An 18,990-nucleotide genomic window follows, 5' to 3' on the forward strand; every position below is an offset into this window, starting at 1 on the left:
ATAGAAGTATAGATATATCGAATTTAGTATATTTTTATTATCATTAAATAAAGTACTTTTTAAAATAATATATAAAAAATAAATTATAACCACCGTATTCATTATAGCATAATCATATACTAGAATGATCCTATATAAAAATAAAAGATAAAAAATGATGTACTATTCATTTTTTTAGGGTTTCATAAATCAACATCAATGTTGTTAGAGTTCAACTGTGCAGTAGGAATGGATTACTTCCACGAGAATATAGTATGATAAGACAATACTAAAATAAGACTAAGGGAAGAATAATTGTTATTAAAGAAATACTTAATTAAAAATTTGGATGTAAAACTTGATAATTTCATGTTCATATAATTGATTAATTAGTCACAAAACCGGATAAAGAATTGTCAAACGTGTATGAGCATCACAATCTCCATTGTTCATTCAGTTCTGCATAGTACAATAATCAATGGAAGCAAAATCCTTGAAATCACATATATACACATTCACGTAAGATATGATAGCTAGGGTTAGCAATAACTAGTAAAGTTTAATAATGGTGTACTTACGTTAACGAAAGTGGGGTAGAAGAGGACCTGAGCACGGTTGTTAAGAACATCTACGACGGCCTCACGAATACCCGGAAGGCGTTTGATGGATTTTTCGACGGAGCCGGCACAGGCGGAGCAAGTCATTCCAGTGACGCAGAAATAGGCTTTTGCCAAGACCATAGTGTCCATGCTGCTCCCTTCTGCCGCCGAGACGCCCTTTGGATACCTCGGCATAGAAGGGTAGCGTGGTCGCGGCGAAAGGTGGCCGGAACTCGAGCCTCCATCGTTGCACACGCAAGCTAACGCGAGAAAGTTATTAGCCATGGAGGCATGCGAACAATAACTAACGTAACAACAAGATAGAAGCAGAAAATGCGTAACTTCAAATTAAAGGTTCAGTATCATTATCTGCTTTCCATCCCTTCTATTTATACTCGAATCTTGGCTTGGTTCTTAATTCAATTTTCTTTTTCCCTTTATTGCTCCAGACGGTGATAAACCCTGCTGGGCTCATGAAATTCAGCGACAAGACTTCCATATTATATCTAATAAATAAATATTTCCTGCCTCATTTATAATATTAATATTTGGGAGCCACTTAGATAAAGATGTCAAAAATATTTTTTTTTTAAAGGTGTTTTTTAAAAATTAGAATTTAACACATATAATCAATTAAATTGTATTATTTTTATTAAAATTAGACTGGACAAATCAGTTTAGCAAAAAAATTAATAAATTAAATTTTGAACCGGTATAAATTAATATTTTTTATAAAAAATTACTATAATGTATAAAAAATATTTAAATTATTTTTAGAAAATAAAATAAGAAGATACATGTTAATTATTGAAAAATATTATTATCAAGATGTAGATGCAGCTGACCATTTTATTTTTACTTTGAATATATTGTATTGATGTAGACTCTAACCAATTGTAATTAGTATCTTAACAGAATTGCATTAAACCACTTAATCAAGTATTTATATTTGTGTATCTGATCATTTATTGTTAAGTAATAAATTTTAAATGGAACTTAAATTTAGATTTTTTCACTTAAATAAAATAATCTCATTCTAAATTTACTTGATTTTCCTAAAATTATTTTTGAGATCTAAATATTCTTTTTCTAATAATATATAAGTCGTTCTAAAATTTTGTAGTTTATATAATATATTAATCACTGCACCTTATTAAAACGATTTATGCATGACTTGTGAAGAGTAACATCTAAATCTAGGGCTGGCAATGGATAGGGTATGGTAAAATTTGGACTCTATCCTAACTCTACCTGCAGGTTGAAAATTTTATTAAAACTCTACTCTACTCTACTTGTGGGTTGAAAATCTCTCAACCCTAATCCTATCCGCACCCTAAAGTTCTAAACCCTACCTTACCCTACCATACCCGCAGAAATATCAATTTTTTTCAAAGTAAATATAAAATTCAATCATTTTAAATTTTATACATATTAATAACATAAAAAATAAAAAACTAATGCTCTAAATTACTAAATTAATTAACTATTTTAGTGGTTGTTCAGTAAGTCATTACATAAGGGAGATTGTGGGTTCAACTCTCACTTCCTTCATTATATACCTATTTTGTAATAAAATATGTGTTATATATGAGGTGCGGGTAGGGTAGGGTAGGGTAGGGCCCCGCAGGCATATCCAGACTGTACCCTACCCTACCCGCAGCGGATCGGGTAGTCTACCCTACCCGAACGGTTGGACCGGATTGGGTACTCACGGGTAGGGTATGAATTGTCAACCCTACCTAAATCGTTCTAAAATAGTTTGTTTTACGTATTTGAAGACTAAACCACAATAACCTGGCGCGATTTACTTGCATCTCCTAACCCTACTTAAATTAAAAAAATCAATGTATTCGTATTAATTTTTTAATTTAAATATGACCTATCTCAACAAAAGATATAGATGTATATAATATTTTAAATTACATCTCTCTCAAATCTCTCTCAAACTCAATAAATTTTATGTTTGATCCATTTACACCATTCTTGTGTATTTATAGACTCATACTCTTTATAAATCGTTTTGGGTCATAAGCTTTATTAAGTTAGGGTAAATCGTGGTTGGTTATTGAGGGTGTGTCAAATTAAACATAAATTGTGACACCCTGCTTAGAGTTAGGAAATGCAAGTAAATCGTACTAGGCTGTAATTTAGTCTTGAAATATGTAAAACAAATGATCTTGAGACGATTTATTAACAAATTGGTAAAGTTTGTTATCCTAGAATGATTTACGTGTTATTTCACAAGCCATTCATACATAAATTATCCTAAGGTGCAGTGATTAACGTATTATATAAGCTATAAGGTTCTGGAATGATTTATATATTATTAGAAAAAGAATATTCACATTTAAAAGATGAATTTAAGAGAATCAAGTAAATTTAGAATGGAATTATTTTATTTAAACGAAAAAACCTTAAATCTATGGTACATTGCTCATTAATTTATTGAATTAAAAGCTATACTAGAAAACTAAAAAAAAATTGTTCCTCTTAATAATGAATCAATTATGACAAGTAGACAAGGCATATAATATTTTTATTTTTTTATATTATTTTCATTAAATGCATTTATTAAGGATATTAAAATCAAAAGTAATTTAAAGATACATTATTAATGAAGGGAGAATTGCAGAATAAGAATTTTACTAACTTTGCAACTAAAGAAAGAATTTATTGTATTTGTTTGGGTATTATTATCTTGATAAAAAATATATTTTTTAATAAAAAATGATTTTTTTTTTAATTTTAGTGTATTTTGTAAATTTTTAGTAGTAAAAGTAAAGCCTTTTAAAAAAATACTTTTATTAAAAAATAAATTATTTACTTTTTCTAAAAGCTAACAATACCTTGCTTTTAAAAACAGTAGAAACAAAAGACGTTTTTAATACTTGAAAACTCTTTTTAAAAAGCCTATCCAAATGTAAAATAATTTTTGTCTGTTAAAAAAAAGATTTTTTTTCAAAAAGATAAAAAAAATAAGTACTTTTTTCAAAAGTCAATCCAAACTAACTCATATATTATTAATTTTATAACTAAAATATATCACATATCATTTTTTTATTTTAATTAAAATNTAAAGATTCCTCTCCCTCTCTCTCTTTTTATATTTCTCTCATTTCTTTACCCAACATAAACGTTGAGTACCGTCAGAATAAAATCCGACAGTAAGTTAATTACCGAAGAATTTACTGTTGGAAGAAATCTGACAGTATAAACCTTGCCGATAATCAGTTACTGTCAGATCTTTTTGTCCGACGGTAATTACCGTCGGATTTTGTGACGGATTACCTGCTCGAAAAACTAATTGGTTACCCGCAAATTTTTTCGACGGTAACGTTGGCATCACAATATTTTGTTTTCTGTACTATTACAATCGGATTATACCCTCGGTAAATTCAACGGTACTATCAATTGTTTTAAAAATATTGTGAAATAATTTTTTTAATTTTAATTTTTTTAAATTTATTTTTCACACAATTAATGGTCAAATTACAAAAAATAGAAACCAATTATGTAATATTAAATATCAAATGTTCAAATAAATTACAAGTCAAATAAATCAAATAAGTACAATGAAACAAAAAAATAAAGCCCTAATCAATAAAGATCCTGGTAGTCGTTGTTGTCGTCATTCTCATGTTCCTACTGAGGCGGCAAAAAAAGTGGTGATGTATGTGTCCCACCAGCAGCACTGCTGCCTGATAAACCACTATTTTATGGTTTATCTTGTGCTCAATTGAGTGGTTTTTATCAAGTCTTTGCACACTTATTCATATAATTCGCATGTTTTACATTTTCCTTCCTAATTCTGTGCTATGATTGAAAACATGCTTCTTTTTTGCCTTAAAATTGTTAATTATTAATTCTCTCTTATTACCATTCGATGTTGTGATCTGTGCGTTAAGTGTTTTCAGGCTTTATAGGGTAGGAATGACTTAGAAGATGGAAATGAAACATGCAAAAGTGGAAGGAATGTGAAAAATGAAGTTTTGAGAAGCTGGCAGCGACACGCACGCATGGGGGACGCGTACGCGTGCCTAGCGCAGAAGACGAGCGACGCGTACGCGTGACAAGGAATTTCGCCAAACGACGCACACGCGTGACCTACGCGTACGCGTGACATGCGCCACGTGCAGAAAGTTGCAGAAATCGATGGGGGCGATTTCTGGGCTTCTTTTGGCCCAGTTCCAAGCCCGAAAAATACAAAATAAGAGCTGCAGAATGGGGGAAACATAGGAACAACTCATACAACTTTCATTCACATAATTTTAGGTTTAGATGTAGTTTTCTAGAGAGAGAGACTCTCTCCTCTCTCTAGGTTTTAGGATTTCTCTTAGTTTTATATTTATTTCTTCTCAATTCTAAGTTCAATGTTCCTTTAATTTAGTTTCTCTTCTACTCTTAATTGTTCTAGCTTTCTAGTTTACGTATTTGTTTTGTTGATTACTTTATGTTGCTATTTGGTTTATGAATTCTCATGTTTAATTTGATTTTCTATTTAATAAAATTTGAGGTATTTCATATTTATGATTTTAATTTAGCTTTTTACATTCTTAGCTTGAATTGAGTAATTAGAGACTTTTGAGTTATCAAACTCCTTTGTTAATTGATAATTGAAAGTTGCTAATTGACTTGAATTCTACTAACTCTAGTCTTTCCTTGGGAGTTGACTAGGACTTGAGGATTCATATTGATTTATCCATTTGAATTACCTTCATAGTTAGAGGTTAACCAAGTGGGAGCAATGGACAATTCTCATCACAATTGGTAAGGATAACTAGGATAGGACTTCTAATTTTCATACCTTTCCAAGAGTTTTCTTAGTTATTAATTTAATTTCTTGTCATTTACTTTCCTTGTTCCTTATTTCAAAAACCCAAAAAGATAATTTTCCATAACCAATAATAACTACACCTCCCTACAATTTCTTGAGAGAGGACCCGAGGGTTAAATACTTTGGTTTATTTTTATTGGGTTTGCTTTAGTGACAAACAAGTTTTTGTACGAAAGGATTCTCTGTTAGTTTAGAAACTATACTAGCAACGAGGATTTATTTGTGAAATTCTTTACTAGCAGAAATCCGCTCGTCACTGCCACCAGTAGCACTACTGCCACCAGCAAGGCCATTACCACCAATACACATCTGAGCTTAGTACATAGCCATCTGCTGCTCCATTTGCTAAACTAGCTCCAGCTGATCCCTCCGCTCTAGCCTGAGGTCATCTGTGTCTGTCATGCATGTGAGAATCTCCTGATACCTCTTCCGAGTCTTGGTCAGCTCCTGATCCTATTCGTGAAGGATCTGAGTGAACTCCTGCACATGCAGCCTCAAATCAATGTCTTCTTCAGGATCGACGACTTGACTGGTGGTAGAAATGGACGATGGACTCAACGTAGAAGTGCAGAGGCTGTTGGCAAAGAATGACCTCAACCTGTATACGTGGTTCTTGTATAGCGCTGAGGTGGTCTCGTGTCAAACTGCATCGGGATCGACGACTAAAGCAGCAGAGCTATTGGTGTCCTTCCCACTTTGTTGAGATTTTGTTGAGTTGCGGCATCTAGTCTTTGCACGTAGGACTTTTGTGAAACACATGTTATTATGATTAGGATGATAGCTGTACAATTAATTAAAAATTTTATATCACAAGATCAGATGTTACTCACTTAATGATTCGCCGACCGCTGATAAGCAAATCTCTCTTTGTTCTCCTTCAAAGTGGGGGTGTACTTGAAGGTCTCTGCCAATATCGCATCGCGATCTAACGACTTCGACTATACATGTTGCATTGAAACAATACATTAGGATGCCTACTAATGATATCTCAAAGAATTTAACCAAGCTAATAACAAAATTAGAAAAAGGTTGCTAAAGGTCGCTGAAAGACTTTGTTCTACTAATGATATATCAAAGAATTTAACTACATACCAACCTGGCCTTAGTCTTCATGAAGGTCTCTGAGCCGCCAGTATACTTGGACGATCTGGTCGATGTCTTGTTAGCTCTGTTTGTAAGACACCAATGTTTGAACTCCTCATCAATCTCCTAGTGAACTTACAGAGCCTTTTTTATTTATAGGCAGATCCATGTAGTGAGGTGGCCGCGCCTTTCATGTACATTCTCCAGCATCTGTTGCATCCACCTACCCATTCGATGGTCGTATATCTTCTTGATGAGGGCATCGTGCTCTTTGTCCCATATAAAAAGAAGCTGCACACAGAAACTTTAAAATTAGTTAATTAAAATATATTGTATTAAACAAAATAGAAGATATAAACTAACTAATAAGGTCTGACTATATTGAGTTTTTACCGCCTACTTTTGAAATCATCGCTCTCTGGTCTCAAAGGAGATCTTCTTTTAGCTCGGCCATGGATAGTCGTACATCAGCTTGATGACGTTGGTCATCTCCTGAGTACATGCATTGTTGTTTAGCACAAACCTATCAACAATTCGCAAACAAACCAATATGGCAACATAAATTAAAATTTTAGAAGGAAATAACCATAATATATAGAGATTATTTTAGAAATTTCAGTAGAGTTTCATCTATAACTGGAATGCGTCACAAACTCTATTCATCGACAATTAACTTAAACAACACCAATTGTCAATAATCAATGAACAACAGTCAATAATCAAGAAGAAAAATCTATAAATCCACTAAACTAGAATCAATAATCCAGAATCAGTAATCAAGATATATCAAATACTTTTAGCAGTTCAAACCTACAACCTTAAATCCACTAAAACTAGAATCAATAATCAAGATATATCAAACACTTTCAGCTTATAAAAGGCTTAAAATAGTACTTACATCATTTCGCCATCAGGCCAGATCATCAACCGTACGATGGGAGGTGGTGGAGGAGAATTAGTTGGCTGGCTTCCAGAGAGAATTCTGGCACCGAGGTGTTCATCACTAGAGGTAGCGTCGCCGAGATAGTGGACTGCTGAGTGGATAGAGGTAGCATCGTCGCCGTCGATGCAGGGACATAGTTGGGGTTAGACACCATGATGAACGACTGTTCCGATGTAGCCGCAACTTGTGACATCACCGGGGTAGTTGGATTAGAGGGAGAGGATCCAAAATTTCTAGGGGTACTGGCAGAAACTCTCCCTCTACCACGACTATGACTACGACCACTAGGCTTATCCGTAACACCTCTACCTGTCGTCATGTCTGCGAAGAGCATACCAATTAAAAATGTGCTAAACATATTCACAACATCATTCAAAATGCTTAATCAAAATAAACTAACTTAAACTTAATTAAAGAAATACATTATTCAACACAGCGTCTTATATTCTTATGGGGTGGAAACACATTGCGAAAAGTTCACGCACGCGCTATTTCTTTTAATGGAGGTATTCTAGGGATCGGAAGCTTTAATTTACATTAAGTTTCATTGCAATCGTTTTAAAATTCAATTTTGTACAAAATTTTAAAGTTCAGCCCCTGTCTTAGCAATTTCTAAAAAACAGCAAGCAACAAAATTTTAAAAAATCATGAAAAATTCAATTCTAACTCATTGCTCTTAAATTTTGGTTTGGTCATACTAGACATCTTCAAGATTGATTTAAAACACGTTTCAGACTCATATCACATCTTATGAGAAAGTTATGTAACTTTAAATTTTGTTCTGTTTTAATTTTTTCAATCATTATTAAGACAATATACGAGAGTTCAAATCCTAATCCACCCACCAAGAACTTTCAATTATTGTTACTAATTAACTCAAATACACATTTACTAAACTTTCAAATCATTATAAATTTGTAAAACAAACAAACCTTAAATCATATAATTTATTTTAATTTCTTCATCATCAAACCAATTTTTATAAATTCTCTAATTGATTCTAAATTATCATCTAATTGAAGTAGCAAGTAACTTGAAAAGGAAATTAAAACACCAAAAAATAATTTTCAAGTAAGATTAAGAACAAATAAACAATAATAAAAAATATATATAATGAAAACTTCACTAAACAACTTGAATAATCAACACAAATCAACAATAATTAATACAAATCATATTTTATAATAACTAATAACAAGTAAGAATAGCAGGAGCTTCTAACCTCACGTCGACGCCGAGAAGAAGAAGAGCAGAAGCGTTTGCAGTAGTAACGACAGCACAATGGTGAGAGAGTGCGGTTGGAGGGGCTATTGGAGAGGAGGATGTCAACGGAGAAAAGAGATGAAAGGATTAGAGACAGAGTGGGAAGTGAGAGGTTAGAGAGAGAAAGAGGAAGGCAAGAGGTTAGAGAAGAGAAGAGGGTTCATGGTTCGAATTTAGGGCACGATTATCGTGAGATAAATCCGACGGTAATATGGTGCGGGTCGCCAAAATGCAGAGTTCCACTAAAATGTTTACCCTCGGATTTTTTCGACGGTAAATCCGATGTTAAAGTTCGCGCCTATTTTTCTTGTTTTTCCACCAATTATTAGTGGGGAATTTACCATCGGAAACGGCTTTCCGATAATGATTTGACATGATGAACCTCATACCAAAATCGTCGTTAAATCTGCCGATAAATTCAACGCTAATATGCGATGCTAAATCTGACGATAAATCCGATGATACAATGTTTTTCTTGTAGTGATATATCTCTCTTATATATCATTATCAATAACTATTTATAAATTTGATAATCAAAATGTATAACATGATATTCTCTAATTACAAATAAAATTAAATTATAATTAAAAATATTAATTTTTTTTAAATTTTAGATAATAAATGTTAAAATTAATTATTAGTAAAAATTTAAATTCTTTTACGTGAAAATAACAACTAAAACGTTTATTATTTGATTTTTTTTATTACGAAGATCGTAGATCTTCTTAGTCGATGGAGACTTTATCCCTTATGATCTTTTTGTAAAAGTAATTTGATTCAATAAATTTTGTGCCATAATCTATAATATAAAAATAAAACCGATATTATTTTAAAAGATTTATATTCTCGAAATATTATTACAGACAAAATACTAATATAATGTATATTTTAATAACAAATTTTGAAGTTAAAAAAATCAGATATTGCAAACCAGAATAACAAAAAAGAAAAAAGAGAGTGTATTTAAATTATATATATTATAAAATAAATTAATTAATAACTATAAAATACAAAATTTACTGATCTTTACCGCTCCAAAAAATAATACTGAGACGTAGTATGTATATATTATTTGTCCACGACTCCACGTCCCGTTTTCATGACATAAAAGGAAACTAGCTTTATAGTTAAATAAAATATGATTTTTGAGTCTTGTGAACAGAAAAAGTCAATGCTAATAATTTTTACTCTTATAAGTTATAACTAACTAAACCAATAGCCGCAAATATAATTCGAGATTAATTAATGTTGCTGTTGGTCGGTTGCAATACCAAACCTTGGTGCGTTGGAGACAAGCAGGTGATGGTCAATCTGACGCGGGCACTGTTTGAATCTGTTGTTGACTTTTAGTTTTGAATGTTTTAGACAAATTCTGGGAACTTATTTTTGTAATTAAATTAAATTAAATTTTTTTCTTATACGCTTCTTACTTCTTCAGTTGGACTTTATTATGTTGATAAACTATTAAATTAATTTAGTTAAATTTAGTTCTCCAAATAATTTAATCATGTAGTATTATCAAATTTTTTATATATTAGTGATCAAGTGAATATATTATTATTGTATGATTTATATGTAAACCCAATAATATGAATCAAGTTAAAAAATATGAGAAGTTTTAAGACACTAGTTATTGATTAAGAGGTTTTTTGGATATCAAAGACGCCATTACAAAAAAAACAATAATTTTTTATCATTTATTTTAATATTTAATAACACAATTTTATGAGTTTAATTGTTAACTTATATTGTAATTATTTTAAACTATTTCTTTAAGTTTAATACCAAAAATCAAGTTTAAGAGCATAAGAAGTCTTAAGAAACTGAATAATAATTAGTTTTTCTGAATTTTAAGGACGACATATAAAAAAAACACTAACTATTCATCACTCATTTTAANNNATATAGATCTGATTCCACGAACAAGATATCAAACAAAAGAGAAAAAGAGAATCTTATAAAAATGGAAGCACATGAAAAAGGGTGATTCATATAAAAGAAATTTCATAACATCGTAACTTCGTAGTATATGTATCATTCTAAATACGTGTATAAATATAATTTTTATTTTAGTGCCTTTCACAACTTATGCTAAGTACTGGAGTTTTTGCAAGTATGAAGTATCTCTACTATTAAAAAAGATAAATTTGAGATATTAAAAATTTGGAATAGAAGAATTATGACAATTTTGTGTTTTTGATCTATTTTCTATTATTTTGTTCAGATAATTTTTTAATTTGAAATGATAAGTATATTTTGTAATTTCTATTTGGTTTTTAATTAACTTTTCGCTTTTTTTATAAATAATTATATATTCACTTAGTAAATTAATATACCATTATACCAATTTACAAGCGGACAATTAATTGAAAATGGGATAGTTTATCGTTTGGAAGATTTAATCTATTGTACTAAATTATATCATTGGGTAGATAAGTTATTCAATAACTTTTTGTGGGCCGCTAATAATTAAAACTTAAAAGATTGTGGTGGCACGTAGCTAGTTATTATGATTAAAATTATGTACCAACTGGTCTCAAGATACCTGGGGGAGGTTGATCTGATGATTACATGCATGGCTTGTCTTATTTGCTCGGCGGCGTTGCTATATGTTACTATCATCACGCAATATAATAAACAAATATAATGATACATACAGGTGGCTAGATTTGGCTGCATATCCGATAATATTATTAGGGATGACGAGTTAGCATCGTAAATTAAATTTGTGTTAGCATCACAGTTCAATAAGGGGCGGAACCTCGTACGTTCTAAGAGGGGCAATCCCTCTCCGCTCCCTTCTGCCCGACTTTAAAATTTTTTATGTTTATAATCTTTTAAATTTTATATTACACTACATATTTAAATAATTTTCTATTCAAGTTCAATCAAGTAGGTCTAATACCAAATAAAACTCAATCTCATTAATGAACGGATATTACACTCACGAAAACTCTCCAAATATTACTAATTCACTTTACGTTTGAATATAAAAAAATATTTCTTTTTCACACTCGAAACTGCTACTGGTGGATTTTAAATTTTTAAGAAAAAAAAAAAAAAAAACAAAAACAGAGACTCCGATCCGCAAGGTATGAAAAAAATTATTGTTATTATGTTCATTTAATTTCTCGTAAATCTCGCGTTTCTCCTAGTTCGATTTAAGGTTTTGTAGATTGAGTTAGTTCGTTTAGTAGATCGAGTTTTTCTAATTCCATTTTTTCTCCATAACTAGGACATAAGAATGAAAATGTGTTGTTAGTTTATTGGTTCTGATAAATAATTCGGTTCATCACTTAATTTAATTGAGTTTATTTACATACAGAAATATTTTTTTTGCTAATTGAATGTTTATCACGTTTTGTTCAAATATGAATAGAATTCGGTTCATTGCGGATCTGAGTTAGGTTCACTTGATTCTATTGTTAAGTGTTCACTTGAGTTTATTTGCAAGCAGAAATGATTTGAAATGTGACTTTCTTGCTGATTGAATGTTTATCACGTTTTGTTCAAATATGAATAGAATTCGGTTCATTGAAAAATTGAGTTAGGTTCACTTGAATCTCCTGTTAACTGTTCACCAAAACTGTTATTCCTTAGTTTAATTGAGTTCATTTGTAAACAAAATGATTTGAAATGTAATTTTCTTGTTGATTGAATGTTTATCACCTTTTGTTCAAATCTGAATCGAATTCAGTTCATTTGGGAATTGAGTTAGGTTCACTTGATTCTACGGTTAACTGTTCAACAAATTCAAACAAAATTTGGTTCATTTGTGAATTGAGTGAAGTTCACCTGTTAAATATTGACCAAATTTTTTTGTCCTTACAGCAAAATTAAAAAAGATGACGGTCACAAAAAAGGAGAAGCCGCACTATAACGTAAGCATATACACATTAAATAAACTCTACTTTTGTATTATAAATATATCATAACATATTGTTTCAAATTCTTGCAGAAAATTCACGATCTAAGATGCCAAACAAAATCAATAGCTAGGATGCTCAAAGAAATGAGTGAAGAAAAGAAAAATATTGTGGAAGAAATGGGATTTGGTGCGCTGGCACATATCCTGGAAATGAACATCTCTCACAAGCTCTTAAGGGAATTGATTCATTGCTATGATGCCTATCATGGATGCTTGAACACTCTCTATGAAAAAATATACATAACCCCTACCAAGATAAGAGATGTGCTTAAATTTAGGCGGTATTATACTTTTCACCTTTTACATTTGTATTTTTCCTTTTTTAATCTTTTTGTTATTCCTTAATTTATCTCGGTTCATTCCTTGCTTTATTTTAGGTTCATTTGAATACAGAAAATGAAACTGAGCCTTTTTGACTAATTTGTTTATATTAAAATATTGTAGGAGATCGTTTTTTTGAAAAAATTGAGTACATCAAACTGAGTGAGGAACAGAAGAAGATAATTGACAGCTTGAAAGGTGCTACTTTGGCATCTTTGACAAAATCTATCATTGATATGAGTGTTGAAGGGGAGGAGAACCGGCTGAAATTCAAGAGGACTTTTGTCGTCTTTGTCCAGAAGTGCTTCTTGCTGCCGACGATAGTAAGCACGGTCTCTGTAAGAACCGTGATAAACCACTATTTTATGATTTATCTTGTACTCAATTGAGTGGTTTTTATCAAGTCTTTGCACACTTATTCATATAATTTGCATGATTTTACAATTCCCTTTCTAATTCTGTTCTATGAATGAAAACTTGTTTCCTAAGCCTTTAAATAGTGTATTTTTAATTCCCCGTTATACCATTCGATACCGTGATCTGTGTGTTAAGTGTTTTCGGGCTTTATAGGGCAGGAATGACTTAGAGGATGGAGAGGAAGCTTGCAAAAATGGAAGGAGCACAAGAAATAAAGGAGATAACCAGCGAGAAGCGACGCGCACGCATAACTCACGCGTGCGCGTGAATTGGAGTTTTGCAAAGCGACGCGTGCGCGTGCCTGACGCATACGTGTGACATGCGAAGATGACCAGCGACGCGTACATGTGACTGACGCGTACGCGTGACATGCACTACCTGCAGAATTTGCAGAAAACGCTGGGGACGATTTTGGGCCGAGTTTTGACCCAGTTTCCGGCCCAGATACACAGACTAGAGTCAGGGGACAAGTAGAGACTCAACACACATTCTCATTCGCATAGCTTTTAGTTTTAGATTGGAATCTTCGAGAGAAAATCACTCTTCCTCTAGGTTTTTTTCACATTCATAGTTCTAGTTTTATGCTTTTTATACTTTTACTTTGGATATTGAGAAGAATCACTACCTCCGTTGAAGTCTCTATCATTCTAGTTTGCTTTCTTATTCCTTTACTCTTTTGACTACTTATTAACCCTGTTCAGATACGTATGTTGCATTTAGGGATTTATTAATGCAAAGAACCATTTTTACTTCTAATTAATTTTCAATTCCTATTTTATTTATCATGTCTTCTTCTTATATTTCTGTAAACGTTATATTCATGTCAATGGAGTAGACTCCTAACTTGACTTGGGGATTGATTAAAAGGAGACCCTTGAGTTGGAATACTTAAGTGTTAATTTTAATTGGAAGCTGTTGGCTGGCTCTCTAGTCTCTAACTCTAATCCTTCCTTGGGGAGAGGATTAGGACCTGAGGTCTATAGTTGGTTAGTTAGTTACTTGACTTTCCCTTATCAGGTAAGGGATGACTAAGTAGAATAACAACCTCTTAATATTACACTTGGGAAAATCCAACAAGGATAGAACTTCCAATTAATCATTCCCCGGTCAAGGCTTTTATTCTAATTATATAAATCTCTTTTAATTTACATTACTTTAATTCACAATCCTTTATTTTTCTGTTATTCAACTCTTAAAATTTCTCGGAAAAACCCCTGACTAATAAAATAGCACTCTTTTGTCAACTCGTTGGGAGACGACCTGGGATCCATACTCCCAGTATTTTATTCTAAAGTTTGTGACAACCCTTTCTAAATTGATAAGCGGATTTTTGTCGGTTAAGAACTGTACTTGCAACGTATTTCTTATATTAATTTCTTAATCGGCCATTTTCCGCTGCATCAATTTTTGGCACCGTTGCCGGGGAGTTGCAATTGTGTGCTAAATTATTAGTTAGTGTACATATTTTTAATTTTTGCATATTTTATTTTATTTTATTTTATTACCATGAGCTGTATGTTTCTTTCATTGAATGACGCGTTCACTGCCTGACCCAAGCTTAGCTGCGTTTGATCCTGAAATTGAAAGAACTATTTCACGTATTAGGTGAGCTCGGTGTTGGTTAGCTTCTGAGGGTGGTGAAGTGGTTCTCGCCAATTCACCAATTTCATCAGAGGGCGAATCTGAAGCGCCATCTGAGGAAGAAACAAGCTCCTTTTCTACTAATTCTGTTAAATCACATGCAGGTAATATGGCGGAGCCCAGAAGGATTACACTACAAGAGGCAGGAGCTCCAGACTTTACACTGCAACCGTATCAAGCGCGTCACCCAAATCTGGCTGCAGATTTTGAACTGAAGACTGCGCTAATCAACTTACTGCCTAAGTTTCATGGCTTACCTGCTCAAGAGCCTATCAAGCACCTTAGGGATTTTCAGACAGTCTGCTCTACTACTAGGAGTCATGGTGCAGAAGAGACTACTATTTGGCTGTATGCCTTCTCGTTTCTCTTGAGGGAAAGGCAAGGGAGTGGTTCTACACTCAACCGGAAGCAGTCGTTACCAACTGGGATCTTCTCAGAAGGGAGTTCCTGGACAAATACTTTCCAGTTGAAGTTACAGATAGACTAAGGAAAGAGATCTCCTGTATTATCCAAGGAGAGTCAGAAACCCTTTATGAGTATTGGGAATGCTTCAGGAACCTCTTAGATTCATGCCCCCACCACAAGATTGATGAGATGGTGTTGATCAGCTACTTCACACAAGGCATGAAGCCTCAGGATAAGACTACATTAGATGCTGCAAGTAATGGCTCTCTGAAGAAGTACAAGACGGCGACAGAAGCGTGGCAACTTATCGCCGATCTAGCTGAATCTACCCGGAATGCTAGGCATAGGACCAATCATCCCAAGGTTGTTGCGGAGGTTTCCTCTAGCAGTGAGACTGCTGTTCTCACACAGACTCTAGGAGAGATGACCAACATACTGAAGCAGCTCCAACTGAATCAACAACAATCTCAGCCTCCCTCACTACAACATAGTCAACAACTGGTTCCTCAGAGAGTGTGCGGGATATGTGCCGATTATAATCATTACACTAATGAGTGTCCGCAGCTCCAACAAGAAGACAACACCTTGGCAGCTACTCATAACTTCTATGACCACCCAAATCAAGGATACTATCAACAAGGCGGCAATCATAACCAAGGCGGGAACTATAACCAAGGTTGGCAAGACAACTCCAACCAAGGACGGAGGGACAACTATAATAGAGGAGATAGAAACAACCAGGAAAATCAGAGGTGGAATAATAATAACAATCAGCAGCACCGAAATCAGCAAAACCCTTCCTATCAATAGCAGAACCAGACCCAGCCTGATGAGCGGATAATTTATACGCTTTTTGACATTATTTTTACATAGTTTTCAATATGATTTAGTTAGTTTTTAGTATATTTTTATTAGTTTTTAATTAAAATTCATATTTCTGAACTTTACTATGAGTTTGTGTGTTTTTTTGTGATTTCAGATATTTTCTGGCTGAAATTGAGGGACCTGAGCAAAAATCAGATTCAGAGGTTGAAGAAGGACTGCAGATGCTGTGGGATTCTGACCTCCCTGCACTCAAAGTGGATTTTCCGGAGCTACAAAACTCCAAATGGCGCGCTTCAAATTGCGTTGGAAAGTAGACATCCAGGGCTTTCCATCAATATATAATAGTTCATACTTTTCCTGAGTTTAGATGACGCAAACTGTCATTGAACGCCAGTTCTATGTTGCAGTCTGGCGTTCAGCGCCAGAAACAAGTTGCAAAGTGGAGTTCAATGCCAGAAACACGTTACAAACTGGCGTTCAACTCCAAGAATGACCTCTCCACGTGTAAACTTCAAGCTCAGCCCAAGCACACACCAAGTAGGCCCCGAAAGTGGATTTCTACATCATTTACTCATTTCTGTAAACCCTAGTAACTAGTTTAGTATAAATAGGACTTTTTACTATTGTATTTACATCTTTGATTAGTTTTATGCTATCTTAGACCTTTATGGGGGCTGGCCATTCGGTCATGCCTGAACCTTTATCACTTATGTATTTTCAACGGTAGAGTTTTTACACACCATAGATTAAGGTGTGGAGCTCTGCTGTTCCTCATAAATTAATACAAAGTACTACTGTTTTTCTATTCAATTCAACTTATTCCGCTTCTAAGATATTCATTCGCACTTCAACATGGTGGATGTGATGATCGTGATAGTCATCATCATTCTCAACTTATGAACGCGTGCCTGACAACCACTTCCGTTCTACCTCTAAGATCATGAACGTGCGTATTGAGTTTTTAGCGCCGTTACCAAGGAATGGAATGATCACGATTTCGCACACCAAGTTTTTGCCGCCGTTGTCGGGGATTGTTCGAGTTTGGACAACTGACGGTTCATCTTGTTGCTCAGATTAAGTAATTTTATTTTAATTTTAAGTTTTTTTTATTATTTCTTATTTTCGAAAAATACAAAAAAATTTCTTCTTTTTTGTTTTTCTAAAATTTATTTTCGAAAAATCCAAAAAAAATTTTTTACAAATTCATAAAACCAAAAATATTTTGATGTTTCTTGTTTGAGTCTAGAGTCAATTTTTAAGTTTGGTGTCTTGCATGTGTTTCTTTTTTTTTTTCTCAAGAATTTTTGAAAACTCATGCATATGTTCTTCATGATCTTCAAGTTGTTCCTGGCCAGTCTTCTTGTTTGATCTTCATATTTTCTTGTGTTGTGTCTTTTCTTGTTTTTCATATGCATTCTTGAAACATTAATGTCTAAAAAATTAAAAATCTTTAAGTTTGGTGTCTTGCATGTTTTTCTTTTCTTAAAAATTTTCAAAAATAAGTCTTGATGTTCATCTTGATCTTCAAAGTGTTCTTGGTGTTCATCTTGACATTCAAAGTTTTCTTGGTGTTTATCTTGACATTCGTAGTGTTCTTGCATGCATTGAGTGTTTTGATTCATAATTTTTATGTTATGAGTCTTTTTCATATTTTTCTCTTTCTTCATTAAAAATTCAAAAAAAAAATATCTTTTCCTTATTTTACTCAAAATTTTCGAAAATATGATTTGATTTAGTCAAAAAGTTTTTAAATTTAATTGTTCCTTATGAATCAAATCAAATTTTCAATTTAAAAATCTTATATTTTCAAAATCTTTTTCAAAAATCAAATCTTTTTCATTTTACCTTCATATTTTCGAAAATTTTTTAAATTTGATTTTCAAAATCTTTTTCTTATTTTATTTCTTAATTTTCAAAATCTTTACTAACATTTAATATGATTGATTGAAAAATTTTAAGTTGTTACTTGCTTATTAAGAAAGATTCAATCTTTAAACTCTAGAATCATATCTTTTTAGTTTCTTGTTAGTCAAGTAATCAACTTTAGTTTTCAAAATCAAATCTTTTTAATTTTCTTTTCAAATCTTTTTCAAATTCAATTTTAAAATCTTTTCTAACTTCTTATCTTTTTAAAATTGATTTTCAAATCTTATCTTTTTGTTTCAATCATATCTTTTTAAATTTCAATCATATCTTTTTCAAAACTACCTAACTAATCCTCTCTCTCTTATTTTTGAAAATTCTCTCTCTCCTTTTTCAAAATTCCTTTTTAATTAACTAATTATTTTAATTTTAATTTAATTTCAACTTTAATTTTCGAAATCTAACTTTAAATTTTAATTTTTATTTTAATTAAATTTTGAAATTCTCTCTCTCATCTCCTTCTATTTATTTATTCATCTACTAACACTTCTCTCCCATCCAAAAATTCGAACACCACCTCCCTCTCTGTGTTCGAGTTTTTCCTCTTCTCTTATTTACATTACATTCTTTTCTTCTTCTACTCACACAAAGGAATCTCTATACTGTGACATAGAGGATTCCATATTTTCTTTGTTATTCCCTTCTTTGTCATATGAGCAGGAGCAAGGACAAGAACATTCTTGTTGAAGCAGATCCTGAACCTGAAAGGACTCTAAAAAGGAAACTAAGAGAAGCTAAAATACAGCAATCCAGAGACAACCTGACAGGAATTTTCGAACAGGAAGAGGAGATGGCAGCCGAAAATAATAATAATGCAAGGAGGATACTT

The 18,990-nt window shown here is 32.6% G+C and overlaps 1 protein-coding gene across 1 annotated transcript in view; it reads right to left on the reverse strand.

Annotated features, from left to right (window-relative positions):
• The window catches only part of LOC107630805 (probable copper-transporting ATPase HMA5), a 5,734-nt gene extending 4,777 nt beyond the window's left edge, over positions 1-957 (reverse strand). Inside the window, exon 1 of the mRNA XM_016334047.2 lies at positions 558-957. Coding sequence (XP_016189533.1) covers positions 558-863 — 306 coding nt within the window. The 5' untranslated portion in view covers positions 864-957. The remainder of the gene's footprint in view (positions 1-557) is intronic.

Source organism: Arachis ipaensis, chromosome B03, assembly GCF_000816755.2.
Source record: "Arachis ipaensis cultivar K30076 chromosome B03, Araip1.1, whole genome shotgun sequence".
NCBI lineage: Eukaryota > Viridiplantae > Streptophyta > Magnoliopsida > Fabales > Fabaceae > Arachis > Arachis ipaensis.